The sequence below is a fragment of the Mrakia frigida genome (genome assembly GCF_051309035.1).
Source record: "Mrakia frigida strain ATCC 22029 unplaced genomic scaffold BDY24scaffold_5, whole genome shotgun sequence".
NCBI classification, from domain to species: Eukaryota; Fungi; Basidiomycota; class Tremellomycetes; order Cystofilobasidiales; family Mrakiaceae; genus Mrakia; species Mrakia frigida.
Window position 1 is genome coordinate 1,017,931 of NW_027481276.1, and position 25,308 is coordinate 1,043,238.

The 25,308-nt window shown below is 54.3% G+C and overlaps 8 protein-coding genes across 8 annotated transcripts; 7 read left to right on the plus strand and 1 right to left on the minus strand.

The window, feature by feature from the left end:
* The first annotated feature begins 80 nt into the window (after window positions 1-80).
* On the plus strand, window positions 81-4,827 carry BDY24DRAFT_380089 (Zn(II)2Cys6 transcription factor). Its single transcript, XM_076639129.1, has 22 exons — window positions 81-327; window positions 493-519; window positions 646-743; window positions 824-886; window positions 985-1,260; window positions 1,372-1,447; window positions 1,527-1,666; window positions 1,790-2,032; window positions 2,120-2,200; window positions 2,285-2,361; window positions 2,430-2,464; window positions 2,528-2,561; window positions 2,624-2,783; window positions 2,858-2,887; window positions 2,944-3,038; window positions 3,104-3,179; window positions 3,242-3,350; window positions 3,424-3,571; window positions 3,637-3,687; window positions 3,769-3,792; window positions 3,861-4,568; window positions 4,662-4,827. Exons 1-22 carry the CDS (start codon window positions 255-257, stop codon window positions 4,708-4,710), a joined length of 2,673 nt encoding a protein of 890 aa, XP_076499717.1. The 5' UTR covers window positions 81-254; the 3' UTR covers window positions 4,711-4,827.
* A 110-nt stretch (window positions 4,828-4,937) lies between these two features.
* On the plus strand, window positions 4,938-5,406 carry BDY24DRAFT_380092 (uncharacterized protein). Its single transcript, XM_076639130.1, has one exon. The coding sequence runs from the start codon at window positions 5,150-5,152 to the stop codon at window positions 5,372-5,374; it is 225 nt and encodes a 74-aa protein (XP_076499718.1). The 5' UTR covers window positions 4,938-5,149; the 3' UTR covers window positions 5,375-5,406.
* A 571-nt stretch (window positions 5,407-5,977) lies between these two features.
* BDY24DRAFT_358970 (putative ATP-binding cassette transporter) lies at window positions 5,978-13,494 on the plus strand. Its single transcript, XM_076637838.1, has 40 exons — window positions 5,978-6,183; window positions 6,358-6,399; window positions 6,459-6,583; window positions 6,667-6,738; window positions 6,829-6,977; window positions 7,067-7,161; window positions 7,231-7,493; window positions 7,573-7,637; window positions 7,706-7,996; window positions 8,106-8,189; window positions 8,258-8,376; window positions 8,449-8,524; window positions 8,603-8,659; window positions 8,768-8,870; window positions 8,959-8,993; window positions 9,119-9,152; window positions 9,222-9,292; window positions 9,372-9,483; window positions 9,567-9,675; window positions 9,766-9,894; window positions 9,958-10,066; window positions 10,151-10,196; window positions 10,267-10,322; window positions 10,392-10,660; window positions 10,731-10,789; window positions 10,858-10,880; window positions 10,947-10,982; window positions 11,070-11,159; window positions 11,235-11,432; window positions 11,509-11,654; window positions 11,801-11,938; window positions 12,005-12,020; window positions 12,097-12,249; window positions 12,323-12,337; window positions 12,409-12,517; window positions 12,594-12,678; window positions 12,757-12,788; window positions 12,866-13,056; window positions 13,135-13,201; window positions 13,298-13,494. Exons 1-40 carry the CDS (start codon window positions 6,005-6,007, stop codon window positions 13,375-13,377), a joined length of 4,128 nt encoding a protein of 1,375 aa, XP_076499719.1. The 5' UTR covers window positions 5,978-6,004; the 3' UTR covers window positions 13,378-13,494.
* Window positions 13,495-13,630: 136 nt separating this feature from the next.
* BDY24DRAFT_412729 (uncharacterized protein) lies at window positions 13,631-15,500 on the plus strand (the record flags this gene model as incomplete). Its single annotated transcript, XM_076643100.1, has 7 exons — window positions 13,631-13,960; window positions 14,069-14,277; window positions 14,373-14,548; window positions 14,624-14,723; window positions 14,794-15,076; window positions 15,196-15,347; window positions 15,422-15,500. 7 exons carry the CDS (start codon window positions 13,631-13,633, stop codon window positions 15,498-15,500), a joined length of 1,329 nt encoding a protein of 442 aa, XP_076499720.1.
* Window positions 15,501-16,270: 770 nt separating this feature from the next.
* On the plus strand, window positions 16,271-19,748 carry UTP13 (U3 snoRNA-associated protein UTP13; the record flags this gene model as incomplete). Its single annotated transcript, XM_076643101.1, has 6 exons — window positions 16,271-16,311; window positions 16,408-16,555; window positions 16,660-17,612; window positions 17,718-18,594; window positions 18,677-18,963; window positions 19,049-19,748. The coding sequence occupies 6 exons, from the start codon at window positions 16,271-16,273 to the stop codon at window positions 19,746-19,748; spliced, it is 3,006 nt and encodes a 1,001-aa protein (XP_076499721.1).
* Window positions 19,749-20,286: 538 nt separating this feature from the next.
* BDY24DRAFT_380101 (uncharacterized protein) lies at window positions 20,287-21,677 on the plus strand. The gene is made up of 8 exons (XM_076639131.1): window positions 20,287-20,382; window positions 20,493-20,507; window positions 20,576-20,605; window positions 20,707-20,774; window positions 20,856-21,073; window positions 21,157-21,244; window positions 21,337-21,352; window positions 21,436-21,677. The coding sequence occupies exons 1-8, from the start codon at window positions 20,316-20,318 to the stop codon at window positions 21,516-21,518; spliced, it is 585 nt and encodes a 194-aa protein (XP_076499722.1). The 5' UTR covers window positions 20,287-20,315; the 3' UTR covers window positions 21,519-21,677.
* A 283-nt stretch (window positions 21,678-21,960) lies between these two features.
* Window positions 21,961-24,134, plus strand: BDY24DRAFT_439051 (serine hydrolase domain-containing protein). Its single transcript, XM_076644414.1, has 6 exons — window positions 21,961-22,244; window positions 22,560-22,763; window positions 22,999-23,117; window positions 23,195-23,667; window positions 23,744-23,796; window positions 23,878-24,134. Exons 1-6 carry the CDS (start codon window positions 22,002-22,004, stop codon window positions 23,974-23,976), a joined length of 1,191 nt encoding a protein of 396 aa, XP_076499723.1. The 5' UTR covers window positions 21,961-22,001; the 3' UTR covers window positions 23,977-24,134.
* On the minus strand, window positions 24,048-24,776 carry BDY24DRAFT_412733 (uncharacterized protein; the record flags this gene model as incomplete). Its single annotated transcript, XM_076643102.1, has 2 exons — window positions 24,048-24,059; window positions 24,213-24,776. The coding sequence occupies 2 exons, from the start codon at window positions 24,774-24,776 to the stop codon at window positions 24,048-24,050; spliced, it is 576 nt and encodes a 191-aa protein (XP_076499724.1).
* Window positions 24,777-25,308: the final 532 nt, after the last annotated feature.

The following is a 25,308-nucleotide window of genomic DNA, read 5'->3' on the forward strand; positions in this document are numbered from 1 at the left end:
GACATCGAGCCGAAGGCCCAGCCAACCATGCGGCATCGCGAGAGGGTAATAAGCGTCGATTCTTGAGTTTGACCTTCACCCACCATTGCCCCTCGAATCTCTGCTTCCGGAACCTCCCTGCCTCTCGTAGAAGGAGCCATCTATCTAGTTAATCGATTCCCCAACTTTCCTAGGCGTTTCCCAAACTCCGACGCTCCCTAACGAACGAAACCTCGAGCTCAACTTTCCTCCCTCCCTTCCCTCCCTCCCTCGCCATGTCCGACTCGGACGACAACAAGGAGGCAGCTCACGAGCGATCAGAAAAGAAGAGGAAGATTCAGAGAGCATGTGAGTAGACGCTCCTCTTTCGGTGCTGTTCCGAAGGCAAATTGTAAGCGGAAGGGAGGGAAAGGGTAGGGAAGGAAAGGGAGGGGCTGAGCTCGACGTCAACTCTTTTCTCCTTTGACCACGCTGCTGCATCCTGACCTTCCTCTTTACGGCTCTTCGATATAGGTGATATGTGTCGTCGAAGGAAAACTAGTAAGTCTAGTCTCCACGATCTGGTTTGTTCTGACAAGGTGGAAGGAGGGAGAAGAGAAGATAGAGCTCGGCGGGCGCCTCGTCCTCCCGTCCTCCCGTCGTCCTGATCTACATCTTCCCTCGCAGAATGCGACGGCCCTCAGAGCAAGACTGGAGTGTGCTCGTTCTGCATCGCTGGATCGTTCAAGTGTACTTATGTCGAGGCTGCGACGAAGAGAGGTCCTGTGAGTCTCCCCTTTTCGACGTGAGCTCCCTCTTCGCGGCTGACTTCTCTTCCTCCTCTCCTTCTTTCCGCGCTCGGCAGCCTAAAGGATACCTCGAAGCTGTCGAGAAGAGGATGCTCAGACTGGAAGCTCTGGTCGAGAAGGTACGTTGATTTTTTCTCGAGCTTTCACAGGCCACGACTCCGGTTGCTGATCATCCTTTCCTCTCTTCGCTTCGACCGCGTCTGTCCTTCACCTTCAGCTCGCACCTGGAAGAGACTTCACCTCTGAGCTCGGAGCTAGAATACCAGCTCGGGATACCTTCGATCTAGCTACTCACAGCCGACAGGAACCTCGGACCTGCTCGTCGGCATCTCCCACTCCCAACCGACCCGTCCTCTCACCGTCTAGCCTACGTCAAGCCTCGGAAACGATGGACGACTCGGAAACAGACGAGGAGGAGGCCAGTCTGAGAGAGACGCTCAGGACGTTCAGCCTGGATGAGAGGCACGTCGTACAGGGAGGCTTTCTGGGCAAGGTAAGGGTTCCTCTTCGCCACCGCGGTGTCTTCCCTCCTTTCCGCCCTTTCTTCATCGCCCTCACTTTCGCTCGTCAACGCTCGAACTCACCGCTCTCTTGATCGATCCAGTCTTCCGGTATCCATCTCGTCACCTCCATCCAAAACCTCCGCCAAACCAAGAGCCAGTCGTTGAACGAAGCCATCGGTCCGTCTGCTCTTTCCCTTCATTCTTTGAAGTCACCTAAATTTCCACTGACGAGATGGAAATCTATCATCCTCCACAGGATCTCCTGTTTCTTCGCCTCCCTGGGAGAAGCCCGACGAAGCTTCAGAACCTCACCCGTCGAGCTCTTTCTGGCCGGATCCTGACCTCGTTCGATCGCTGCTCGACTCGTACTTTGACAACATCAACGCTTACCATCCCGTGAGTTTCAAAAGTGGAAAGGCGAACATAATGTTTTAGTCTTACCCGTTTGCTGACTACGGCATCTCTCTCCTCCTCTTCCCCTCTGGCCTTTTCCACTTTTCTTCGACGGTTCCTTCTAAGGTTCTTCATCGTCCGACCTTCGAACGCGACTTCGCCTCCAAGCTCTACGAGAGGGATCACGGATTCGCTGAACTGTGCCTCATTGTCTTCGCTCTCGGGAGTCAGGACCTGGATGATCCGAGAGTGCGGGATGTGACGGAGGAGGAGACCTCTACTGGGTGGTCTTTCTTCAGGGGATTTTTACGGGGAAGGAAGACGAATTGGGGAGATCTCGCGGGAATTCATGGAATCCAGGCCGTTACTGTAAGCGTTCTCCCTCTTTCTCCTTTTTGCTTCCCCTGCCAGATCTCGTTTTTTGGTCTTCCTGACTGAAATCGGTTTTCCCTGCAGCTTGCCTCTTTCTTTATCACGAGATCTGGAGACTCTAAGCTAGCGTGGGTTCTGATGGGCGTCGGATTGCGAGCGTGCATTGTGAGTCTCTCTCTTCGTTGCAACGCGTCCTCCTTTCCTCCCTCCGGTCGAGGCTCACACGTTCGCCCCTTTCTCCTTCTCTAGGGACTCGGAGTTCATAGGAAACATGTGGCTCGAGTGATGTCTCCTGCTTTAGGAGAGCTTTTCAAGCGATGCTTTTGGTAAGTCAAACTCGTCGTCGAACTCTGGTCGAGACGACGCGCTGACCCTCTCCTTTCTCCACTCACAGGAGTCTCTACGTTCTCGATAGATCTTCGTCAGCCAGTGAGTACCATCAAAACGTTATCGTATCGTCGACCCCGCAACTAACTTGCCTCGCTTCCCCAGTATTCGGACGTCCCGTCGGAATTCAAGACGAGGAGTGAGTTCATCTTCCCTCTCGTCCCTCCGCCGGACTTGACTTAACGCTTGGACTCTCTCCAGCATGGACGTCGATTATCCAATCGAAGTCGACGATGAGTTTTGGGAATGCGAGGATCCTTCTCTCAACTTCAAACAGCCTGAGAGTCAGCCTTCCAAAATCTCAGCCTTCGTCTCATCGATCAAGCTTCACGAGATCATAGGAACGACTCTCAAGACAGTGGTAAGTCTCGACACCTTTGGATCTATACCTCTCGATTATAGTTCGTCTGACCTTCCTCCTCATTTTCTGTTCAGTACCCCATCACGAAGAACAAGACGAAACGAGTGAGCCCTACAAACTGTTCCGAGTTCTCGTCAACGCTGAACCGCCACCTTTGTAGTCCGATTTCGATACTCTAGAGTCTCAGAAGAAGCTGATTCAGAAGCTAGATAGCGAGCTGAACTCGTGGGTTGCCTCGCTGCCTGATCATCTTCGGTGAGCATGCTTCTCTTCCCTCTCTCTCCTCAGCAGGCTGACCTCTCCCTCTCGATTGCTCTCAGATGGAATCCTCACGACAATGCAACACTTTTCTTCGGTCAAGCTGCCATCCTCCATTCTACCTTCTACGCTACTCAGGTCCGTTGTTCAACCTCGCTTCAATCCCTTTCGTTTCCTGACGCTCAACTCTTTTCCCGCAGATCCTCGTTCATCGACCCTTCATCCCCTCTCCGACCAGACCGTCTCGCATCGGTTTCCCTTCCCTTGCCATCTGCTCGAACGCAGCGAGGTCAGGAACCCATGTTCTAGGTTCGTCTGAACGTGAAAAGTCTTCCCTTGAGGGTTTCGTTCTGACGACTCGCTTCTTCACTCGTCCTTTCAGAAATCGCTCTCACGACCGACCGCAGAGAAGCAATCAGTTCTTCAGTTCGATTGGCCCTTCTCGGTCAGGGCTTCATCTTCTCGGTCGTACTTCTCATCTCCATCTGGGGTGCAAAGGGAGGAGGAAGCGTCGGGGATCAAGCTCGGTCGTGAGTGACTCGTTTTCGAGATCCTCTATTCTGGTCGAACTTCGCTGAAGCCTCTTCCATCACAGTTCGAAGAATCTGTCCATGATCATTGATCTCGTCGCTGCCCAGGAGAAGAGGTGAGTAACTATCTCAAGTCGCGTCAAGGCAGCTCGATTCTGAACTCACGTCCTCGTTTGCCCCGCCCTTCCTCATTGTAGGTGGCTCTTCTGCGGACGTTTGAAGTGAGTTGGAGAGTCTCATCTTCACTGGCTCCGCTCGCTTACCAGCTCCATACCTTTTTCCTACACAGGTTGGTCCTCCTCATGCTTTCTTCGCAATCATCCTCGGAGCCCGTCGTCGCGTCGACCAAACGAGTTCGTGAGGAGGAGACGGTCGTCAACAAGCCGTCGATATTAGGAGGATCCACCGCCAACACGGCTCGACCTACTACCGGACGTACGCCTGCGAACAAGCCAGCTTTCGCTACAGCAGGGTCGTCGTCGTCAACCTCGTCGTTTCGAACGGACGGTCTATCCCGACCTTCTCTCCCCAGCACGTCAACTTCGATCCCTCCGTCTTTCAACGGCTACTACTCCCCTACAATGTCCTTCGAACCATCCTCTCGATCCCCAACTTATCCACCAAACTTCGCCTTCTCCTCCCTCCCTCCCAACTCGTCTGATCCACCACTCTCAAACGCCTCCTCCCAAGCTTCAACCTTCAACTTCAACCCACAACAACAAGCCTTCACAGTTCCCAACTTCTTCAATCCTCCTCCCCCCCAGCAAGCCGACGAGCTGCTAGGGCAGCGACTTCCCGAAGCCGCCTGGGCAATGCCGTCGCCTCTCGGATTCGGACACGGTTTCGACGCGTCGTTCTTCGGTGCTCAGCTCCCGACGGAGGAGGAGATCAACTCGATGGGGGGTGGAGGTGGAGTAGGAGGAGCAGGAGGCATGGTGGACTTTGGTACCGGAGCTGCTGGGATGGACGCGACTTCGACTCCTTGGTCGGGATTCGAGTGAGTAGTTCCTTCCTGCCTTTTTTTTCACTGCGGCTGCTTGCAGTTTCTTTTCCTTTACTGATAGAGCTCTCTCTCCCCTTTTCGCTTTAGGCCGAACGACTGGACGTCGTACCTCGCGTCGTTCTCGATGCCTCCCTAGCAACAAGGAGGATTATCTTCGCCGCCTCAATAGACCAGGTCACACCTCTGCTCAATTTTTAATTACATCTCCCATGCTAGCCTCTCGTGCTCTTTTCCCTTATTCATTCTTCTCCAGATCTTGTTGGCGAGCCGTCGAAAAGAACGGGTTGTCGTGAAGGTGAAGGGAGGTAAAGGTGCTAATGAGCTCGCTCGACCTTCTCTCCTTCCTCCTCTCTCAATCGTCCACCCTCCTCTACAAGCCCCCCCCCCCCACTTTCAGTGCTTCGCTTCTACTGCCAACGGCCTCTTCTTCACAGCGAGAGTCGAGACCCTGCTTGCTTCCTCGGAGACGAGAGACAGGGAGAGTTCCAAAGGTCGAACGGCGACCAAACAGGGCTCGCAAACGAGGAGGTTTTCGCGATGCAGAGGATGAACGGTGAGCTTGAATATTGCTAGAGATGACGTTTCGGATGGATAAGGGCGTTTATGAGGTCACGACGATGTCGTTTGGGATCCGGCGGGACGACGATGGAGGGAATCGAACGAGATTCGCTTGGAAGGGGAGGGAGGGAAGGAAGAGACGAGCTCATCCTCGTCTCGTCAGCATCCAGAAGGCTCCCTTCCTGCCTCACTTCCTATCATTCTCAGCTTGCTGGAAATATGCGTGGCTCGTTCTCGTGTGATTAAACGACTGCGAGTTAACCTCCCATAAAAAGGAAGAACGAAGGGAAGAAAGGAATCCTCGACTCGTCCTCTCGCTTCGACTGACCTCTCCTCGTCTTTCAGCCCACCTCGACTTCCCAGTTCCGTTTCGCCCCCTCAGGTCGATGAGATAAGATCATCGATCCTCCCAAAGGAAATCGATGGCCTCCGAACGACCTTCTCGCTTGCTCATCAAACGCTCAATTCAGCCCTCGAGCTCACGGGCGCCTTGAGATTCCGTCCTTTGTTAGCTCGTCCTTTTTTCTCTTCTTCAGCCCTCCCCTCTACTTCCTCCACCCCAACCACATCAACCCCCTTAATCATCTCATCCAGCCATGGAAGAGAAAACCACCTCTTTCTCTCAAGGCCTCGACTCCTCCTCTCCTCAGCCCTTCTCGACCTCCTCAGCCTCAACCCTCAACTCTCCCCAGGACTCTCGACCTCACCACGACGACCCGGAAGGAGGAGTTGACGTCGCTCGTGCGAAGGAGGAGTTCGCTCAGCTCGGACGAACCCTCACTCGACAATCGTCGCTCCATCAAACTCAATCGAGGGAAGGGAGGGACGTCGAGAAAGATGCCGCCGAGAGCGAGTTCGACCTCCTCGAGGTGATGCGAGGAGACAAGGACGCTCGAGATGCGGAAGGGATGAAGGCCAAACGTGTTGGAGTCACCTGGAACGATCTCAAGGTCGTCGGAGGAGGAGGTATGAAAATACACGTCAGGGTGTTTCCCGACGCAATAGTAGAGCAGTTCCTCCTTCCTGTTCTCTCGCTCCTTGGTACCTTCGGGTGAGTTTTTCATCTTTCTCAGGCGAGCCAGCAAGCGACTAGTTCTCCATGTCGACGAGGGTTTCCAGACCTGCTGGCGACTGCCCTGGTTGTTTTGGGACGCGTCCTCCCTCGCCTCGCTCTGCTGACTCCTTCTCTCTCTCTCTCTCTTTTTTTTTCTTCTCGCTCGAACAGGTACAAGCCCTTCGCTCCCAAGCCTAAGACAATTCTCGAAGGGTGAGCCTGTATATCCTCTCGGCAATCGGTTCAAGTACTGACGTTGATGGTTCTTTCAGCTTCGACGGTTTCTTGGCCCCTGGCGAGATGTGTCTCGTTCTCGGTCGACCCGGATCCGGATGCTCTTCCTTCCTCCAGAACATCGCCAACCAGCGAGAGGGTTTCATGACTGTCGAGGGAGATGGTGAGTCTCGGGGGGAAGAACACGAGGAAGACGAACGAGCGACTGGAGCTGACCTCCCTCTTTGCTTTTCCCTCCCTTCTCAGTCCGTTACGCTGGAATCCCTGCCGGAGAGATGAGGGAACACTTCCCTCAGGAGGTTGTCTACAACGACGAAGGTATGTCTTGTCTTCGAATCTTACTTCCACCGTTCTCGACGGTCTGTTGCTGACGAGCTCTCGCTTTCCCTCCTCCCTCTTTTCTATCAGACGATGTGCACCTTCCCACCCTCACCGTCGGTCAGACTCTCTCGTTCGCTCTCTCGAGTAAGACCCCTGGAAAGCGACTCCCGGGAGTCTCGGTCAAGGATTTCAGGAAGCAGGTTCAGGCGACACTTCTAAAAATGTTGAACATCGAGGTTCGTCGTCGTGCCTCGCTCTCTTTCGTCTTCTCGACGCTTTGTTGACGTCTTTCTCTTTATGTTTCCACCGTTTTCAATCCCACCAGCACACCAAGAACACCATCGTCGGAGATCAGTTCACTCGAGGAGTTTCTGGAGGAGAGAGGAAGCGAGTCTCCATCGCCGAGATGATGGCTGCTCGGTTCGTTCAACATCGTTTCTCCCTCTCTCACATCGAGTCCCTTTGAGCTGACCTTCGACGAACCTACAGGGCCTCCGTTGCATCTTGGGATAATTCGACTCGAGGACTCGATGCTTCTACTGCTTTGGATTACGCCCGCTCGCTCAGGATCCTCACGGACGTGTTCGGTATGACCACCTTCGTCTCGCTCTACCAAGCTGGAGATGGAATCTACGATCAGTTCGACAAGGTTCTCGTCATCGACGAGGGACGACAAGTCTACTTCGGACCCGCTAAGGAGGCTAGGAAGTACATGGTCAACCTCGGATACAAGGATCTTCCTCGACAGACCAGTGAGTCGACGCGTCCTTCTTCGTTTCGACTTTCGCTTTTCTTGGGCTGACCGGGAGCTCGTCTTCTACTCCCTCTCAGCTGCCGACTTTTTATCTGGCTGCACAGATCCCAACGAACGGCAATTCGCTTCAGAGGACTCTTCGGTTCGTTCCCTTCTTCTCTTCTCTCCAACAGATTCGAATCTGACCTCGTTTCTCGTCCTCCCCTCCAGAACGTCCCTTCGGATCCCGCCTCCTTCGCTGCCGCTTACCGAGCGTCCGATACCTACAAGAAGATTTCCGCCGACCGAGATGCCTACATCAAGAGCATGGAGGAGGACCCAACAGCTCAGCAGGACCTCAGGGCCGCCGTTCAAGACGACAAGAGGAAGGGAGTCTCACACAAGTCGCCCTACACGGTCTCGTTTATCTCCCAGGTCTCAGCCCTTGCGAAGCGTCAGTTCCAACTCAAGAGACAGGATACCTTCAGTCTGTTCACATCCTACGCTACCGCCGTCATCATCGTGAGTTCAGCTCCAGTAGGAAGGAAGAGAAGGACGCGTCTTTCACTCGAGCGGTCGACTCCCCTTTCGCTCTCTCGTCTGACCACCTCTCCTTCTTGATTCGCTTCAGGCCATCATCACCGGAACCGTCTACTACCAGCTTCCCAAGACCGCCGGAGGAGCTTTCACTCGAGGTGGAACTCTCTTCATCGCCGTTCGTCCCCCTTTGTTCATTCTCGTCTTTCCTCGAGCTCACCTTCCCTTCCCTTTCGCTCGCTTCAGATGCTCTTTAACGCTCTCAACTCCTTCTCTGAACTCCCTTCGATGATGATGGGAAGGCCGATTCTTTACCGACAAGCCAACTACAAATTCTATCGACCTGGAGCCTATGCTATCGCTTCGTGAGTCACCGAAACGAGACGCATCTCCGAGCTTCGAGCTTCGACTGACTTTCTCTCCTTCACCCCTTTTAGAGCCTACGCCGAGATCCCCTTCACCCTGCCTCGAATTTTGCTCTTTGCGATCATCATCTACTTCATGGCTGGCCTGGTGGGTCGTCTTTCGCTACACGTCGTCGCACCGTTTTGCTCTCGGCTGATTTTGTTTTCTCCTTCCTCCTTCTCTCAGGCTACCTCTGCTGGGGCATTCTTCACCTTCGTTCTTTTCCTATACCTCACCTTCATGGTCAGTAGATCGTTCTTTCTCTTCCGTATCTGGCCCGTTCTTCCCTTTCTGATTCCTTCACTTGAGCTGACCTTGCATCTTTTCTTCTCCATCTTCTCTCTTTCCTAGGTGATGACCGCCTTCTTCCGTTTGATCGGGACGATTACGAAGTCCTACGACGTCGCTGCTCGACTGGCTTCGATCTTGATCATCTCGATGGTCCTTTACGCCGGTGAGTCGTCGTCTTCCTCGTTTCCCTCGCCCTCCCCTCGCAGCTCCTTCGATGCTGACTCGATGGTTCTCTTCCTCCAACAATGCAGGTTACATGATTCCCGTGTTTGCTATGAAACGATGGGTCAGTATACGGCTCAATCGAGGCAGGAGCGGCGCTCCCTCAGCCCGAGTTGGTTGAGGGACAGCGTCGTCGCGTTTTCATACAACTTCATCTCTGACGCTTCCTCTCCTCTTTCCCTCCTACAGCTCTTCTGGATCTACTACCTTAACCCTCTCAACTGTTCGTTCGTCTCTTCGACTTCTCCTTCGAACACATCATGCTAACCAATCCTCTTCTTCTGCGCCTCAGACGGATTCGCCGCTCTGATGATCTCCGAGTTCAAGAGACTCGATCTCGACTGTACCGACCCCTACATCATTGTGAATCTTGATCACGCGTCCCTTGCCCCCCTCTCTCCCTTTCGAACTGACTCTTCTTCTCTTCTTCTCGACGATGCAGCCTGGGAATGCGGGCGTTCTTACCTCGTACCCTGACACTATCGGAGCGTTCAGTACCTGCAACCTTGCTGGATCCGTTCCTGGGCAAAGTTTCGTTCGAGGAACCGATTACAGTATGTTCAACCCTGTTCAACCCATACCACAACTCCCTTTCTTTCTCCAACGCTCACGTCCTCCGTCTCTCTACCTCGAACAGTTCTCGCTGGGTACGAGTACCGAAGTCAAGACCTCTGGAGAAACTTCGGAATCCTCATCGCCTTTTTCATAGGGTTCTGTTTGATGCAAGTCTTCGCGATGGAGTACTCGTTCGTCCTTCCCGCTCCTCGCCTTCCCGCTCCTCACCTTCCCGTTCACTCTTTCGCTGACCCCTCTCTCCAACTTTGCTCCTCTTCCAGATCGAAAGGAGCTGGAGCCGTTGCTATCACCGTCTTCGCGAAGGAGGACAAGGACACCAAGGCTCGAAACGAAGCCCTACAGGAGAAGAAGCAAGCTGCTCGACGAGGAGAGCTTGAGCAGGACCTTTCGTTCGTTCTTCCTTCTTTCCACCCATCCTCTTGAGCTGACCTCCCTTTTTCGATCGCTTGCAGTGGACTTACCACTGCCAGAAAACCCTTCACCTGGAGCAATCTCACTTACACGGTCCCAGTGCCGGGAGGTCACCGACAGCTTTTGAACGAGATCAACGGATACTGCAAGGTCCGTCTCCTCAGGAGCCTCCTCTTCCCCTCATCGGCTCTCTTCTTCCCCTCGGCTGACCTCTTGCTCTCCCTCCTTCCTCAGCCCGGAACCCTTACCGCCCTCATGGGAGCCTCTGGTGCTGGAAAGAGTAAGTCAACTCTGAATCGCGTCTCGTTTGCTCTCCGACGCTGACTTCGATTCTCCCTCCCTTCGTTCAGCCACTCTTCTCGATGTCCTCGCCGGAAGGAAGACCATCGGAGTCATCGGAGGAGAGGTGATTCCTGTCTGCTCGTTCGAACAGCTCTCCCCCCGCTGACCTCCTTTTTCTTTCGTCTTTTCTCAGCGTCTCATCAACGGACGAGAGACTGGTATCGACTTCCAGCGAGGAACCGCTTACGTTGAGCAGGCCGACGTTCACGAGTATACTCAAACCGTCCGAGAAGCTTTCCGAATCTCCGCTTATCTTCGACAGCCTTTCCACGTCTCCAAGGAGGAGAAGGACGCCTACGTCGAGGAGATCATTCAACTTCTTGAGCTCGAGGATCTCGCCGACGCTATGATTGGTTTCCCCGGCTACGGTCTCTCGGTCGAGGCTAGAAAGCGTCTTACCATGTGAGTCTGTCGTGCTGTTCGAACAAAGAGCTTCGAGCGACTGACCTGTTTTCTCGTTTCTTTCGTTCAGCGGAGTCGAACTCGCCGCTAAGCCTCAGCTTCTTCTCTTCTTGGACGAGCCTACCTCTGGTGAGCTCCCCTTTACACCCGAGGAACCTTCTCGCCGAGGCTCACCTTCCCTTGCTCTCTTTCATCAGGTCTCGACGGACAATCTGCCTTCGTACGCACTTCGGTTCTCTCTCCTCCTCTTTTCCCCGGCTCACCAGCTCTTTCTTCCTTCCTACAGAACATCATCCGATTCCTCAAGAAGCTTGCTGGAGCCGTGAGTTGTCCTTGGTCTTTCTGAAACAAGGAGAGAAAAGACGCGTCGAGCTGACCTCTCGTTCCCTCTTTGGATTCTCTTTCTCAGGGTCAATCGATTCTTTGCACGATCCATCAACCCAACGCTCTTTTGTTCGAGAACTTTGACAGACTTCTCTTGCTCCAGAAGGGAGGAGAGGTGAGTAGCATCGATCTCGAATCGTTTCAACGCCTTCACCTCTCGAACTGACCCCCTCCTCTTCCCCTCTCTCAGACGGTTTACTTCGGTGACGTCGGAAAAGACTCTCACGTTTTAACCTCCTACCTCGAGAGGAACGGAGCTCCTTGCCCTCACGACGCCAACCCTGCTGAGTTCATGCTCGAGGCTATCGGTGCCGGATCTGCGAAGCGAATGGGAGGAGGGGATTGGGGAGAGAAGTGGAGAAACTCCCCTGAGCTTGCCGAGATCAAGGTTCGTCGTTTCAAAACCTCTTTTTTCCATCCTCTCAGTAGGACTGATATTCTCCACGTTTCTTGCGATCTCACAGAAGGAAATCGTCGCCCTCAACGAGGAAGCCCTCTCGAAGCCGGAGGAGGTCGACCCCGAGGCCACTCGAGAGTACTCCACCCCTTTCATGTTCCAGATGAAGATCATCGTCAAGCGAACCCTTACTGCGTTCTGGAGGATGCCTGAGTAAGTCCACCCCAGCTGCGTTCGCAAAGAAAATCGACGACGCGCTGAGGGCGAGAGATCGACCATCTCTGCCTGCTTCCACCTACCATCCCTCTTCGTAACATCCTAGACTGACTCTCAATCTTCTTATTTCTTTCCCACTACAGCTACGGATACACTCGATTGTTCTCGCATCTCTCTATCGCCTTGATCACGTCCCTCACCTTCCTCGGCCTCGGATCCTCCGTCCAAGATCTACAATACAGAGTATTCGCCTGCTTCATCATAACCGTGCTTCCCGCTATGTAAGTCACGTATGAACATAAATTTCTCAGTTGAAACGTCAGACTGACCCTCGTTCTCCCTCGCAGCATCATCTCCCAAGTCGTGCGTCGTCCCTCTTGCCTATCTCTCCCTCCTCCTCACTCTCGCTGACTCTCCCTCGTAAATTTCCCCACTACAGGAACCCACCTATATCATGGCTAGGCAAACCTTCAACCGAGAAGCTTCCTCCAGGATGTACTCGTCCATCGTCTTCTCAACGTCTCAGCTCATCGCCGAGATGCCCTACTCGGTGCTTTGTGCCGTCGGATTCTTCTTGCTCTTCTACTTCCCCGTTCGTTCGATCTCCTTTCTTCACACCAGTCCTAGCTCTTGACTGATACCTACAATTCCTTGCCTGTCCACAGATGGGCTTCCAATCTGTTCGTCCAGTCGTGCTGTCTCGTCGCCTCCCCTTGAATTCATCGTCTGACCGTATTTCCTCGTCTTACAGGCAAGCGACCGAGCCGGATACCATTTCTTCCTTACCCTCATCACTGAGATCTACTCGGTCACCCTCGGTCAAGCCGTGGCTGCTATATCGCCCTCGATTATGGTTGCTGGTGAGTCGCTTCGTTGAGTACCGTTTCACTCGACGACGCTGACCTGCTCCTGCTCTCGCCCTTCAACGCATTGTAGCTCTCTTCAACCCCTTCCTCCTTGTGGTCTTCTCGCTCTTCTGTGGAGTCACCATCCCCTTCCCTCAGATCCCCTTCTTCTGGAGGTAAGTCGCGTCTCTCACGAGCGGAGATTTGGTGATCGAGACTGACTTTGCGACGCGTCCGTCTTCCCTTCCCTCCAGGAAATGGATGTACGACCTTGATCCCTTCACGAGTGAGCTCTTCCTCCGCTTCTTCTCAATTTTCTCCGAAATTTCGCTGACCCCGCGATCTTCTCTGTCTACTCTCCAGGGTTGATTTCTGGTCTTGTCTCGACCGAACTCCATGAACTTAAGGTCGAATGCCTCCAAAGCGAGCTCAAGATCTTCAACCCTCCTTCCGGTCAGACCTGCACTCAGTGGGCTTCCGAATACGTCAGTGCCGTCGGAGGATACCTTACCAACGCTACCGCTGAGGCCACGTCCAGCTGCGAGTTCTGCCCCGTGAGTCTCTTCCTCTTCTCTCTTCCCCTTTTTTTAGCCTCTCTCGTTCTCAAACTGACCTTCATCGTCGGCCCACAGTACTCCACCGGTGACGAGTTCTTCACTCCTCTCGGAATTTCATTCGATACTCGTTGGAGGGATCTCGGTGAGTGTCGAACGGTTTGGGCTGAATCGGACGCGTCCAAAAGAGCCGAACTGACTCCTTTCCTTCCTCTGTGCTTTACTTCCTTCCTCCGTTCAGGCATCCTCATCGCCTTCTGCGCTTTCAATATCATCGTCACCCTTGTGGCTAGTCGATACCTTCGTTACGCTAAGCGTTAGATCTCTTTTCTTCACCTGCTTCCCCTCCGCTTTCTTCCCTAGACGCTTTGCTCCTCGGTCTTCTCTCTCTCCTAATCACTCCTTCGAATTTTTCTCTTCTCTGGTTTATAACCTACCATGTATCTTTCCAACTTCTTGTCGTTCGAAGGAAGATTTTCGCCAAACAAGAAGGCTTCGGCTTTCTTTGCCGAGCACGACTTTGAAACTGTTGAGCTCGAGCTCATCCTTCTTCCTCCCTTCCCCTCCAACGACCATGGCTCCTCTCGTGCGCCTCCTTCCTCCCAGCTACTCGGCTCCGTCTACCTCTCAGCCTCGTCTCCCCGCCAACGCCCATGCCTCTTCCTCCACCTCTCGCTCAAGCTCCAAACCTCGAGCTCCCCGACTCGCGAGGCAGGACTCGACGTTTGGAGACGACGAGGACTACTTGCATTGGGCACCTTCTCCTCCCTTCGTAGAAGGAAGCAAACTTCCTAGCTCAGTCACAATCTCCTACCCACCTCAAGATCTACTCGTCCTGCTCGCTCCTCCAAAGGTGGATCCCCTAGGAGAGGAGGACTGGTCGGGAATCGACGAAGGAAGGGATGTGAGTCGAATCAGAGCTCACCCTTTTTCCTCCTGTTCCTCCTTCTTGCCCTTTCGTCTGGCCTCCTGACCAGTCTCCCTCTTCGTTCTTGTCGTTCCTGGTATCCAGTCTTGCCTCGCTGCAGTCATCACCATCGTTTCGCCCAAGAGGAAGGTCTACCATGGCCTCAGAGTGGACCTCGTCGGAACGCAGCGACTTTCGTTTGCTCCAGACGGCGGTTCTGGGATGGAGGAGACTGAGCTCTTCAGACGAGAGCTGGAGCTCGACGGTCCTGAGGATGGAGCTGGTGATTTCGTTTTGGAGAAGGGAGAAAATCTGTGAGTTCTGTTTTCCCTCGTTGTAGGGTGTTTTGAGAGGAGGGGAAAGGAAAGGAGAGCTGACGGCTTCTAACCGACGTGCTGTTATCCTGCAGCTTCAAGCTTAGGATCCGAGTCCCAGCTTCTGCAGCTCTCTCAGATCGATGCAAGAATGGGAAGATCGAGTACAGCTCAACAGCTACCCTCTTGGGCTCAGGATCAGTGTTCAGGGGCGACGTCAGTTCGACGAAAACCGTCTGGGTTGTTTCTGATCCGAGCAACGAAGATAGACGTGAGCTCTCTTCTGTACCTTTTGTCCCTGACTCTCACCTTCGTGGTCTGACCGTTTCCTTGATATGCTTCACAGTGCTGCAATTCCAAGAGCATCAAGAGGGGATCAGCAGTTTACTGGGACCCTTCTCTCTCGAGCTCGTGTCGACCGAGTTCCTCGTCGGAGCTCCTCTTTCGTGAGTCCGTTTACAACTAGAATGTTCAAGAATCTGAACTGATGCTATCTACGTCTCTCGTTTCGACCAGCATCACCCTTAATCTCGCCTTCCCTCCCCCAACTCTCACAATCTTCGCCCTTCACTGCTCGATACAACAAACGACCTTCCTCCAGTCTCGCACTCAAGGAGGGAAGATCTTCGAGGTCAAAGGTCCCAAGCAGAAGATCTTCTCCGTCGGTCCTCGGGATGGGTATACTGTGGCGGGGTTTGCAGAACGAGCGAGGAAGAAGGGCAAGCTGGTCTTCGACGGAGCTTCCGGAGCAGGGAGGGACGCGACGGGAGGTTGGATCCTGAAGGAGATGGGTAGACTGGTGGGTTGTTCTCGTTCATAGATAGATTTCGTCCCACTGGGCGTATCCAAGACGACGCAACTGATCGCGCCTCGTCGTCTGCGTTTCTTTTCTTTCTTCTCTTCTCTGCTCGCCTCAAGCCTGATGACAACGCCATTCGACCTACGACCGTACCTGGAACCAAGACGGATCTGAGGTTCACTTCTGAACTTTCCGTGGACATGATTCTCTCCGAAGGAGATGCGACTCTGAAGGTTCTGACTCTGTTGAGGCAGGATGTCTTCTTGACTTCGTTCGTCCTTTGCCCCCTCCTCTCTTCCCTTCGCTTCGATTCAAGAACTGATACACCTTCCCCACCCGTCGCAGATGCATCTGCGTTCTCGACCGAATTTCCCTCCCATCCTACTCCCCAGATCATCCAGAACAGGAGAACCCGATAGAGTAAGTTCATTTCCTGCTTCTCGACTCTCGACACGCTCTCTCTCGTCCTCTTCCTCTCTCTTACTGACTCTCCTCCTTTCCCCAAGACGCCCCATTTGCCGCTGCGTTGAGAAATGGGAGACGCTTCGCCAATCCGAACTGAAAGCGATGGCGAAGGAGGATCGAGGGACCGATGGGTGGGTCGAAGAGGAGGTAGAGGAGGCGGGAGGAGCAAGGAACGAGAAGGGAGGGGAGAGAGTTGGGAGGTGGGGAGGTGTGGGGACGGGAAGGACGACGACGAGGAGGAAGATCGGGGAGACTTATCGGACGAGATGAGATGGTTGAGGAGGACGCGTCGTGGGGGAGGAGAAACTGAGGAAGGTAGATGTTCTCGAGAGGCCGGAAGCGGCAACTCGAGGGGGTGAGATCAAACCAGCGAGGTGTGCTGAGGTAGTGAACGCTCTATGAACCAGTAGTTGGGGACTCAAAGGGGGAACGAGTAAGGGGAGAGACCGAGGAGTCGAACGACGCCCGCCTTGGGTGACCTCCTCCTTCGCCCCAAAAGCAATTTTTCACCTCAAGAAGTGGTCCCACGTCTCCAGGTTGCCCAGGACAAATTTCAGATGGCGATCTCGACTGAAAGGACCGGAGAAAAATAAAAAGGAACAGCCTTAGAAATTTCAGGCTGGACGTCTCGACTCCTCCCTCCCTCCCTTCCCTCTCCTTCAACGTCCAGCACCCGAGCCAACGAAGCCCTTTCTCCTTCGCTTCCCTCCTGCTCGTATACCCTTCACTATGGACTCGAGACCCAACCCTAAACGGCAGCTCAAGACGAGGTAAGCGGCAGCCTTCTTCCTTCAAACCTTTTGAGCTCAACTCTCCTTCCTTCCTTTCTCGAGCTCACCGATCTTCTTCTCCTTCTTCTCCTTCAGCTTCCGACCTACCCATCTCATTCCTCCTCTCCACACTCAAGGACCCGTCATTCTCACTCCCGATGGAGGAAGGATCATCACTACTACCGGAGAGGAGGTTCTCTTGACGGATGTAAAGACGGGGAGGAGACTCGGAAGGATTCACAGCGTCAGTCCAACTCTCTCCTCCTTCAAGCTCTTTCCTCGACGCCTACAGTTTTCACTCGACTTTCAGGAACTAACATGAGTTCATTCAACTCTTTTCGTTTCTAGGATACCTCTGAAATCACGTCTATGGCTCTCTCCCCGAGCGGAGTCCTCGCCGTCTTCACTCGTTCTCTCGCCCTTCGATACTACTCCATCCCAGACGCCTCTTCCTCCTCCTCCTCCTCCCTCGACTTCCTTCCCCTCGATCCTTCCTTTTCCTCGGGATCTTCCTCTTCAGCCTTGTCCTCCACAGCCGTCCCTCTCCTCCCCTTGATCCGACACACTCCTCGTTCGCACCCTTCGCCCATCCTCGTCTCCGTCATGGACCCGACCTCGACTCTCCTCGCTTCAGGTTCAGCAGATGGAATCGTCAAAGTCTGGGATCTCGCAGGAGGTTTCGTCACTCATCTCTTCCGATCCCACGGAGGTCCCGTCTCGTCCTTGTGCTTCAACATCCCTCGAGAAGGGCCCGCCAAAGGAAAGCGAATGGAACTCGTCACTGGATCCGGAGACACTCGCGTTCGAGTCTTCGACCTGAAGGATTCCAACGCTGGAGGCAAACCTAGAGCCGTACTGGAAGGTCACGTCAGTGTGGTCAGAGGACTGGGAACCTCGCCGGACGGAAGGTGGTTGGTCAGTGGTGGTCGAGACAAGGTCGTTTTGGTTTGGGATTTGTGGGGAGGCCAGGAGGACGGGTGGGAGAGGTTATCGGCGAAGAAGGAGGCTGGAGGTGCGAAGAAGGGGAAGGGAAAGGCCGTCGAGGTTCAGTTGGTGAGAACGATGACCGTGCTCGAGTCGTTGGAGAGCGTGGGAGTGTTGGCGACGGGAGAGGTCGTCGAGGGAGTCGCGAACGGAGAGGGAGGAGCTCTTCTTTGCTGGACTGGAGGAGAGAAGGGTGTGGTTAGGGTTTGGGACGCTCGACGAGGGACGGAGCTTGTGAGCTTGAAGGGAGCTGCTGGAGTTGATGTTGGAGACGAGGAGGAGGATGGAGAGGATCAGCGAGGAATCGTCGAAGTTCAGTGAGTCGACTTGCACTTCGTTCTTCCTCTATGCTCTGTCTCTCGAGGCTCGATATATCTACTCTGTACTGATCAGCCTTGCACGTTTCTTCTTCTCTCGCTCAGGTACAACCCAGCAACCTCGACCCTCCTCTCGGTTCACTCCGACCAAAACATCCTCTTCCACTCCCTCCAAACCTCCCTCGTCAGCCGTCAACTCGTAGGATACAACGACGAAATCATCGACTCCCTCTTCCTCTCCCCTTCCTCCTCCATCTCCCCAACACCCCGGGACTCTTACCTCGCTCTCGCCACCAACTCCTCCCTCATCCGAGTCTACTCGACCTCAACCTTCGACGCTCGACTCCTTCCCGGCCACTCCGACATGGTTCTCTGCCTCGATCGATCGAAAGGAGGAGAATGGCTCGTCAGTGGATCCAAGGATCGTACCGCTCGAGTCTGGTCGTTCGTTCCCTCCCAGGAGATCGAAGGAGGAGGAGACTGGAAGTGTCTCGCCGTCTGCGAGGGTCACGCCGAATCCGTAGGAGCCGTCGCCGTCAGTCGGAGAGTCGTCGTCAACGATGGAACCCCAGCTTCGACCGTCAAGGCCAAGTTCATCTTCACCGCCAGTCAGGATCGAACCATCAAGATGTGGGACCTCAACTCCATCGACGTCGACGCGTCCGAACCAGCCAAACCCAAATCCCTCCTCACCCAGAAGATCCACGAGAAGGACATCAACTCCCTCGATCTCTCCCCCAATGACCGACTCCTCGCTTCAGGATCCCAGGACAAGCTCGTCAAGGTGTTCGAGGTCACCTACTCGGCGACGTCGAAGAGCGGAGGACAGCCCGTCGGAACGGTCAACCTCGTCGGAACCTGCAAGGGTCACAAGCGAGGAGTTTGGAGCGTGAAGTTCAGCAAGACCGATAGGGTCTTGGCTACGGGAAGTGGAGACAAGACGGTGAAGATCTGGAGTCTGGACGATTTCTCGTGTTTGAAGGTGAGCTTTCATTTCTGCCCTCCGTTCCTTCTTCGCTCTCTCGAGCTCGTCGCTGACCATCTCCCCCTTTCGCCGCTGCCAGACCTTCGAAGGCCACTCCAACTCCGTTCTCCGAATCGACTTCCTCTCGCTCGGACAGCAGCTCATCTCATCGTCATCGGATGGACTCGTCAAGCTCTGGAACGTCAAGGACGAGGAGTGCGTCGCTTCGCTCGATAACCACGAGGACAAGATCTGGGCTCTCGCCGTCACCGAGGATGAGAAGACGATCGTCTCGGGAGCTGCCGACTCGATGGTCACCTTCTGGGGAGATTGCACCGAGGTCGACGAGAAGGAGAAGGTGGCGAAGCTGGAGAAGTCGGTTCTGAAGTGAGTTCGAGTCTCCCTCCTCTCATCTTTCGCTCGAGCTTCGACTGAGCTGACGAAACCTCATCTTCCTTGCTTTTCTCTCCAGCGAGCAAAACTTCGCCAACTACGTCAACCTCAAAGACTACCGAAACGCCATCCTCCTCGCCCTCGCCATGTCCCAACCTGGTCGACTCCTCTCCCTCTTCACCTCCGTCCGATCCAACCGACCTCCTCCTCCTCTCACCGCCTCCCTCCTCGATCCCGCCTCTTCCACCTCCAACTCCCTCTCCCCAGAAGAAGCCGACGCCCTCAGCATCACCGGATCCGCCGCCGTCGACCAAGTCATCAAAACCCTCCCCGGCCTCGATCTCGTTCGACTCCTCGGTCACGTCAGGGATTGGAACGCTCGAGCCAAGACCAGTCCCGTCGCTCAGACCATCCTGCACGCTATTCTTCGACTCAGGACGGCAGAGGAGATCGTCAAGGCCTTCGACGCGTCGACGAAGATCAGGGTCGATCAGGAGGACGCGGACGCGGCTGCTGCTGAGGAGGAGGACGACGAGGACGACAAGAAGAAGAGGAGAGGTGGAGGGAAGAAGGTTGCTGCTGGAGCTGGGCTGGATCTGGGAGAGATCTTGGACGCGATGGTGCCGTATACGGAGAGGCACTTCGAGAGGGCGGAGAGGATGGTGCAGGAGTGCTTCGTGTTGGATTTCGCTTTGAGTGAGATGGATGGGGGCCTGTTTGGGTTTGAGTACGATGGAGGAGTCGATGAGGAGGAGGAGGCGGATGTGGAGATGTCCTAGTAGCTTTCTATCTTATGGTTTCGATCTCAGCGCGTCGGAGGAGGAGGAAAAGGCGAACACGACGATGAGGCAGGCGATTGGGATGATTTCTTCTCACCCACATGGACCTCCTCGGAGAAATTTGCTCTGACAGTAGCCTCTACAACAACGACGCTCAACATCTTCCATCAGGGGTCGACCAGCCGCCGATCGGTCGAACCCAACCCTGATCCGTTTCAACGTGTCCACTCTTCATCCACCTGCTCTCTATGTCCCTCTGAAATCCAGGTTGCTTCCTTTGCTGCTCGGTAATGAACTCTGGTCTCCCTTTCCATGGGAAAGGCTATACCGTGCATGTTCGTCTTGCAGTAGGACGAAAAAGCACTGCAAGTCGACGCGCCCTGACTTTCTCGTTCCTGGAAGCTGAGCCCTTTCTCTCTTGGCTTTGTATTTGCAAAGGAGGGACAAGAGGCTTTTGAGAAACCTGTACGGTCTCGGATGGGAGCTGAATTGCGATTCTTCAGGTTTCTCGGACCACCACCATCTTCCCTCCCTCGATCCAGTTCTTTCTTTGACACACTTTCCAACATGCTCTTCCTCTCTTCTTTCTTCATCTACTCTCTCTTCCTCCTTGCTGGCTCGCTCTTCACTCAAGGTAAGCCTTCCTTTTTTTTGCCCTCAAACCTTCCTCGCCCTTCCTTCCGACTTCGTTGCTGCCCCGCTGACCTGCCGTTCCTTTTTCCCTTTCTTCTTCCGCCTCCTCAGCTATGCCTCAACCTCGTGAGCTCTTCTATATATTTCTACTCTTCTAGCTCAATGGTTTGACCGCTCTGTCTTTTTGCATGCAGAAATTGGTGGTGGGCTCGTCAAAAGATCAGGTCCGTACCCGCTTCCCCTCCCGTCCCTTCCCTTCCCTGCTCTGTCCATTCTACGCTCATCGTCCCTTCTTCCCTCTCAACTTCTTTGGAATGGGATATAGGAGATGGGATGAGATCTTTGGAGTCGAGGCACGCTCTGCTTGCGCGACAGACGAGGCAAGATTACCCTGTGAGCTCGTTCCCTGCTCTTTTTCTTTCTCCCTCTCGTCTTCCTCTCGTCTAAGACTGAACTTCCTCCCCTTCTTAATAGGTCGCCTGTCAATCCATCTGCGACTTCAGCGTCGTCTACTCAGCTCCATCGTGCGAATCAGGTCTCACTGCCGCTGAGTGTTCGTTGTTTCCTTTTCGCTTTGGTTTCTTCGCTTCCGATCCTTCAACCCCAAGCCGAACCCCTTCTCCCTCTTTCTTGTTGGTCTCGGACTTTCCCAAGGCTTCTGTGATCCTGACCATCTCGCCAAACTCGAAGCTGTTCGTTTCTGTCCTTTCCCTTTCGTCGATTTCATTTTTGAGACTCGAACGACGAGCTCACCCCTTGTTCTTCGCTCTTCTAGTGTCAACTCTGCACTCAACGAGAAGACCCTACCTATGTTTGGTCACTTGGAACCGATGAGTTCGATACGGTTGAGGAATTCATGGCTGGTGAGTCTTCGATCTCGTTATTCCGTCGCGTCGTCGTCGGCGACTTCACAAGTATTGAGCGATACTGACCGACTTTCCCATCTTCCCCAAAGCCTACGAGGAGGGATGGTACGTTATCGGCCCTGTTTTTCTTTCCAAGTTGAGTCGCTAACACTCTTCTGCCCTCGCTCCTGCTCGTTCTCGTTCTCTAGTCCGACCGCGTCGTCTTCCACTCCGACGGGCTCCCTGCCCCCTTCTCCCACTTCGACCATGTCTTCCGATGCTGTCGAAGTAGCTGAGACTACCGGAGCTAGTGGAGCAGGTCGAATCGAATTCCACCTTGCAGCTTTGGGAGGGCTGATGGGACTTTGGTTGCTTTCCTTGATCGTCTAGCTCTTTTTACTCTGAGATCTTCTCGCCGCCTCCCTACTGTAACATGTGCCTCTACTCTAGCACTCACTTCGAATAGGATTCATGCCATCGACTGGATAGCAGCGACCGACGGAAAGAGACCGACGCGCCTCTCTCACCTGTCATCCTCCCTTTTGGTGCCATTCCCCGCTACAAAAGCTTGGAATGTCACGAGAGGACCGTCGCACCTTCAACTTCTCTATCGGGAGAGTGACAGTATCTTTCTCAACGGCGGGAAAAATGACCAAGACGGAGCCAAATTCCCCGACTCGGTCAGGAGGGAAGAGAGAGAGCTCACGTTTCCTCTTCTCTCTCCTCCTCCCAACCCTCACACCCTCGTCCTTCTGCTTTCCTCCTCTCTTCAGCTATGGGCTCTGCCGCTTCCCCTCCCCTCTCCCTCTCCTCCTCTTCCAAAGCCAAGATCGACTCAATCCTCCAGGCAGCGGTCAATCCTTTGGGAGGTCCGACGGACGTCCCTCCTTATTTCTTCAAAGCTCTGACGGCTGAGGGAGAACTCTACTCGAAGGGAGAGGGAGAGGTCCAGGATGGGAAGACGATCACTGGAGATATAGTGCTCAGGATCTTCTCGAACACCAAACTCGTTACTTCTGTGAGTAAAATGGGGGCAAATCAGACGGAGGGAGGGAGGGAGGAGGAAGAGGACACGAGCTTCGGTCTCGCTTGTTTTCTGGCTCTCTTTGATCCTCTGAGACGCAACTAGATTGCGTATGACCTCAGAGGATGGTTGCATGGCGTGGGAGAGCTCTCGCTCGTTCGAAGGGATCCTTCGATGCTCCGCAGAGGGGAGGGAAGCAAGGGAGGGAGGAGTCAAGCTCGCCATCTCTTCCCCCGCCCCAACGCTCGTCTTTTGTTCGTCGTTCTCGCTCTGAAACTGACTTGCTTCCTCCTTTTCTTCCATCCTCAGATTGCCGCTCTTCAGCTCATTGAACGAGGACTGGTCTCTCTCGACACCGAGGTCGGATCGATCCTTTCTGGCCTCCGTCAACCCAAGATCCTCACCGGCTATTCGGAGGGAGGAGAGCCTCAGTTCGTCGACGCGAAGAACAAGGTCACCCTTCGGCACTGCTCAACCACTCTAGCGGACTCTCATTGGCTTGGTTCTCTCCTGGTGAGTGCGAGAATCTTGGACCCGCCGATAGTTGCATCCAAAGCTGATTTTCTACTCGACGCCGACGCTCGCTCGGCACCTTTCCCCCCTCTTGCTTCGAAACAGACCTGCTCAGATACGCGACTGATCTCGTTAACAACGGTGCTTCGGAGGAAGAGGTAATCATGATTTTTTTTTTCTTGCTCCTCTGCTGAACTGACTTCGCTCTCGACAACGTCTCGTTCTTTTCCTCCAGCGTCACTACAATCAACCTCTCCTCTTCGAACCTGGTACCCAGTTCCGATACTCACCAGCAACAGACTACGTCGGTCGTCTCGTCGAGATTCTTACTGGTCTCACACTCGAGGACTACCTGTGAGCAATCCTTTCTCGAAACTCGTTCTTTGTCGTCGACGCGTCTGACCTGCTCTTCCCTCTTCCCTCTCTCTCAGCCAGCAGAACATCTTCCAACCCCTCGGAATGACCTCCACCTCCTTCATCCTCTCTTCCGCTCTCAAATCCCGCTCCACCTTCCCCATCGCGTACCGAGTTCCCTCCACAGGCCAACTCCTCCCCTCCCCTCCCGCCGGAGCTCTCCCTCCCTTCCTCGTCGACCTCCCGGACAACCCCTCGCCCTGGTTCATGGGCGCCTGGGGTCTTCATTCGACCTTCGACGACTACGCGAAACTGTTGCAGCATCTCCTTCAACTCGGACAACAGGAGAAGAAGCAACCTGATGCTAAAGCGATCATCAACGAGCAGAGTTTGAAGAGCTTGTTTACGGGAACGCTGGAGAAGGAGGCGAAGCCTGGGTTGGAGCTGTTCAAGAAAAGTGTGAAGGAGGTGGAGGGGTTGGATTGGAGCACGGGGTGGTGTGTGGTGGAGGAGGATTGGCCGGGGAGGAGGAGGAAGGGGAGTGGATTTTGTGAGTCATTGCCTTTCCGTCTCTGACTCTTTCGTCGGATCTTCGCTCATCCACTCTTTCGATATCACAAATGTAGGGGACGGATTGGCTCATACAGAGGCGATGGTAGATCCTGCGAGTGGAATCGCGGTGAGTCCTTCGAACTCCCTCCTCGACGCGTCGTCGTCGTCTTTTCATTTCTGACTTCAATCCTCCCGTTGGTTTGCTCAGATCGTTGGAGGAACCCAGCTCTTCGATGGACCTGGAGATATGGCGACGAGGAACGTGTGGGCCGATCTTGAGCGAGCCGTCTATGCTGGGCTCGAGTGAGAGGAAGGACCGGAAAGACGAAGGGTCATGATCTTGGCGGAGCTAGAAATCTCGTTGGAATCTCAGGTCTTTTATACTTGGTGCTCGTGGCTTTTTGTAATGCTTCTCCCCTAGAAACCTTTTTTTTCTTCGAAATTGGAGGGAAACCTTGCCTCGAATCGCGTCTCCTTTCTTCGAGCCTCTCCTCCCTCCTCCTCTCCCTTGCCTCCCTTGTCTCCGTTCCACTGAGAACTCACCTGATCTCTCAAATCCCCACTCCAGAGCATCTTCTCCTCCCCCGCTCGATCCACCACGTCCTCGTCCTCGGGAGCGGAAGGAGGATTAGGAGGAGTAGCGTCGTGAAAGTGATCAAGTTGTTGAGCTCGCTGAGGTCGGTTGAGCTCGACTTCCTCCTCTTCGTCCTGCTGGATTCGATCCTCGACTCTCTGCCTCTTCTCGATCCTCTCCGCCTGCTCGTCTTCGTGCTCGTCTCGTTCCTTCCTCTTGTTCTCGCCAACGAGGACAGCTCCAGTCGGCATCTCCTCCTTCACCACAACATCTCGTTCCTCCTCCTCCACCTCCTGCTCGCCAGCGACCTTGTTCGCCTCCTCCACCTCTTCGTCCTGCTCCCCAAGCAACTGATCGACTTCCTCCTCCTGCTCTTCCTTGATCTTGACCGAAGTTGAAGCAGTGGGAGCTCGGACGGGAGAGGGAGAGGGAGGAGAGGGACGCGCGTTCGGTTCATCTCGGGAGGGAGATTGAGCTTGAGATTCGGGAGGGGAGGAGGAGAGAAGGCAGATTGGAGAGTGCATCGAGGACATGACGGGATGGAGAGAAAGAAGGCGCGGAAAGTGGGTGGAGGATGATGAGAGTTGGGAGGGAAGAAGAGCTCGGTCTTGAGCTCGACGATGAGCTTCGGGGATTTTATTTTCTGTTTCGGTTGAGAGAGTGAGTGCACAGAGAGCAAGCAGACATGGAGCAGAATCTATACGAAACGATACAACCAACGAAAAAAGTACTAGTCTAGCGAGCTAGCTACTCAGTTCTGCACCAAAAAATCAAACATCGCCGCGTCCCCTCCTCCTCCCGCATTACTACTACTAAGCAACGCCTCGTTGAACAACTCCTCCCACCCCCTCCCATCTTCTAACCCCAGCGAAGCAGTATCGAATGTATCCTCCAACTGAAGTTGATCTTCGAGAGGAGAGTAACCCGAGCCCTCCTCTCCCTCTCCCTCTCCCTCTCCCTCGAACTCCTGCTCCTGCTCCTGCACCTGCTCCCGAGGCATTGGCTGGACCGTCGCTCCGCCGTACGTAAAGAACGGGAAGATCGTACCCGAACTTTCATTCCCGT

What these genes read in the sequence shown, in the direction of transcription:
- BDY24DRAFT_380092 (XM_076639130.1), top strand. Translation starts at nt 5,150, where the DNA reads ATGACGTTTCGGATGGATAAGGGCGTTTATGAGGTCACGACGATGTCG.
- BDY24DRAFT_358970 (XM_076637838.1), top strand. Translation starts at nt 6,005, where the DNA reads ATGCGAGGAGACAAGGACGCTCGAGATGCGGAAGGGATGAAGGCCAAA. An exon ending in GGTTGTCTACAACGACGAAG is followed by an intron (nt 6,739 to 6,828) that starts GTATGTCTTGTC and finishes CTTTTCTATCAG; the next exon opens with ACGATGTGCACCTTCCCACC. An exon ending in TCGGAGTCATCGGAGGAGAG is followed by an intron (nt 10,323 to 10,391) that starts GTGATTCCTGTC and finishes GTCTTTTCTCAG; the next exon opens with CGTCTCATCAACGGACGAGA.
- BDY24DRAFT_439051 (XM_076644414.1), top strand. Translation starts at nt 22,002, where the DNA reads ATGGGCTCTGCCGCTTCCCCTCCCCTCTCCCTCTCCTCCTCTTCCAAA. An exon ending in CTCACACTCGAGGACTACCT is followed by an intron (nt 23,118 to 23,194) that starts GTGAGCAATCCT and finishes CCTCTCTCTCAG; the next exon opens with CCAGCAGAACATCTTCCAAC. An exon ending in ATCCTGCGAGTGGAATCGCG is followed by an intron (nt 23,797 to 23,877) that starts GTGAGTCCTTCG and finishes TGGTTTGCTCAG; the next exon opens with ATCGTTGGAGGAACCCAGCT.
- BDY24DRAFT_380101 (XM_076639131.1), top strand. Translation starts at nt 20,316, where the DNA reads ATGCTCTTCCTCTCTTCTTTCTTCATCTACTCTCTCTTCCTCCTTGCT. An exon ending in AGACGAGGCAAGATTACCCT is followed by an intron (nt 20,775 to 20,855) that starts GTGAGCTCGTTC and finishes CCTTCTTAATAG; the next exon opens with GTCGCCTGTCAATCCATCTG. An exon ending in ATCTCGCCAAACTCGAAGCT is followed by an intron (nt 21,074 to 21,156) that starts GTTCGTTTCTGT and finishes TCGCTCTTCTAG; the next exon opens with TGTCAACTCTGCACTCAACG.
- BDY24DRAFT_380089 (XM_076639129.1), top strand. Translation starts at nt 255, where the DNA reads ATGTCCGACTCGGACGACAACAAGGAGGCAGCTCACGAGCGATCAGAA. An exon ending in GTCGGAATTCAAGACGAGGA is followed by an intron (nt 2,562 to 2,623) that starts GTGAGTTCATCT and finishes GACTCTCTCCAG; the next exon opens with CATGGACGTCGATTATCCAA. An exon ending in CGAAGAACAAGACGAAACGA is followed by an intron (nt 2,888 to 2,943) that starts GTGAGCCCTACA and finishes CCACCTTTGTAG; the next exon opens with TCCGATTTCGATACTCTAGA.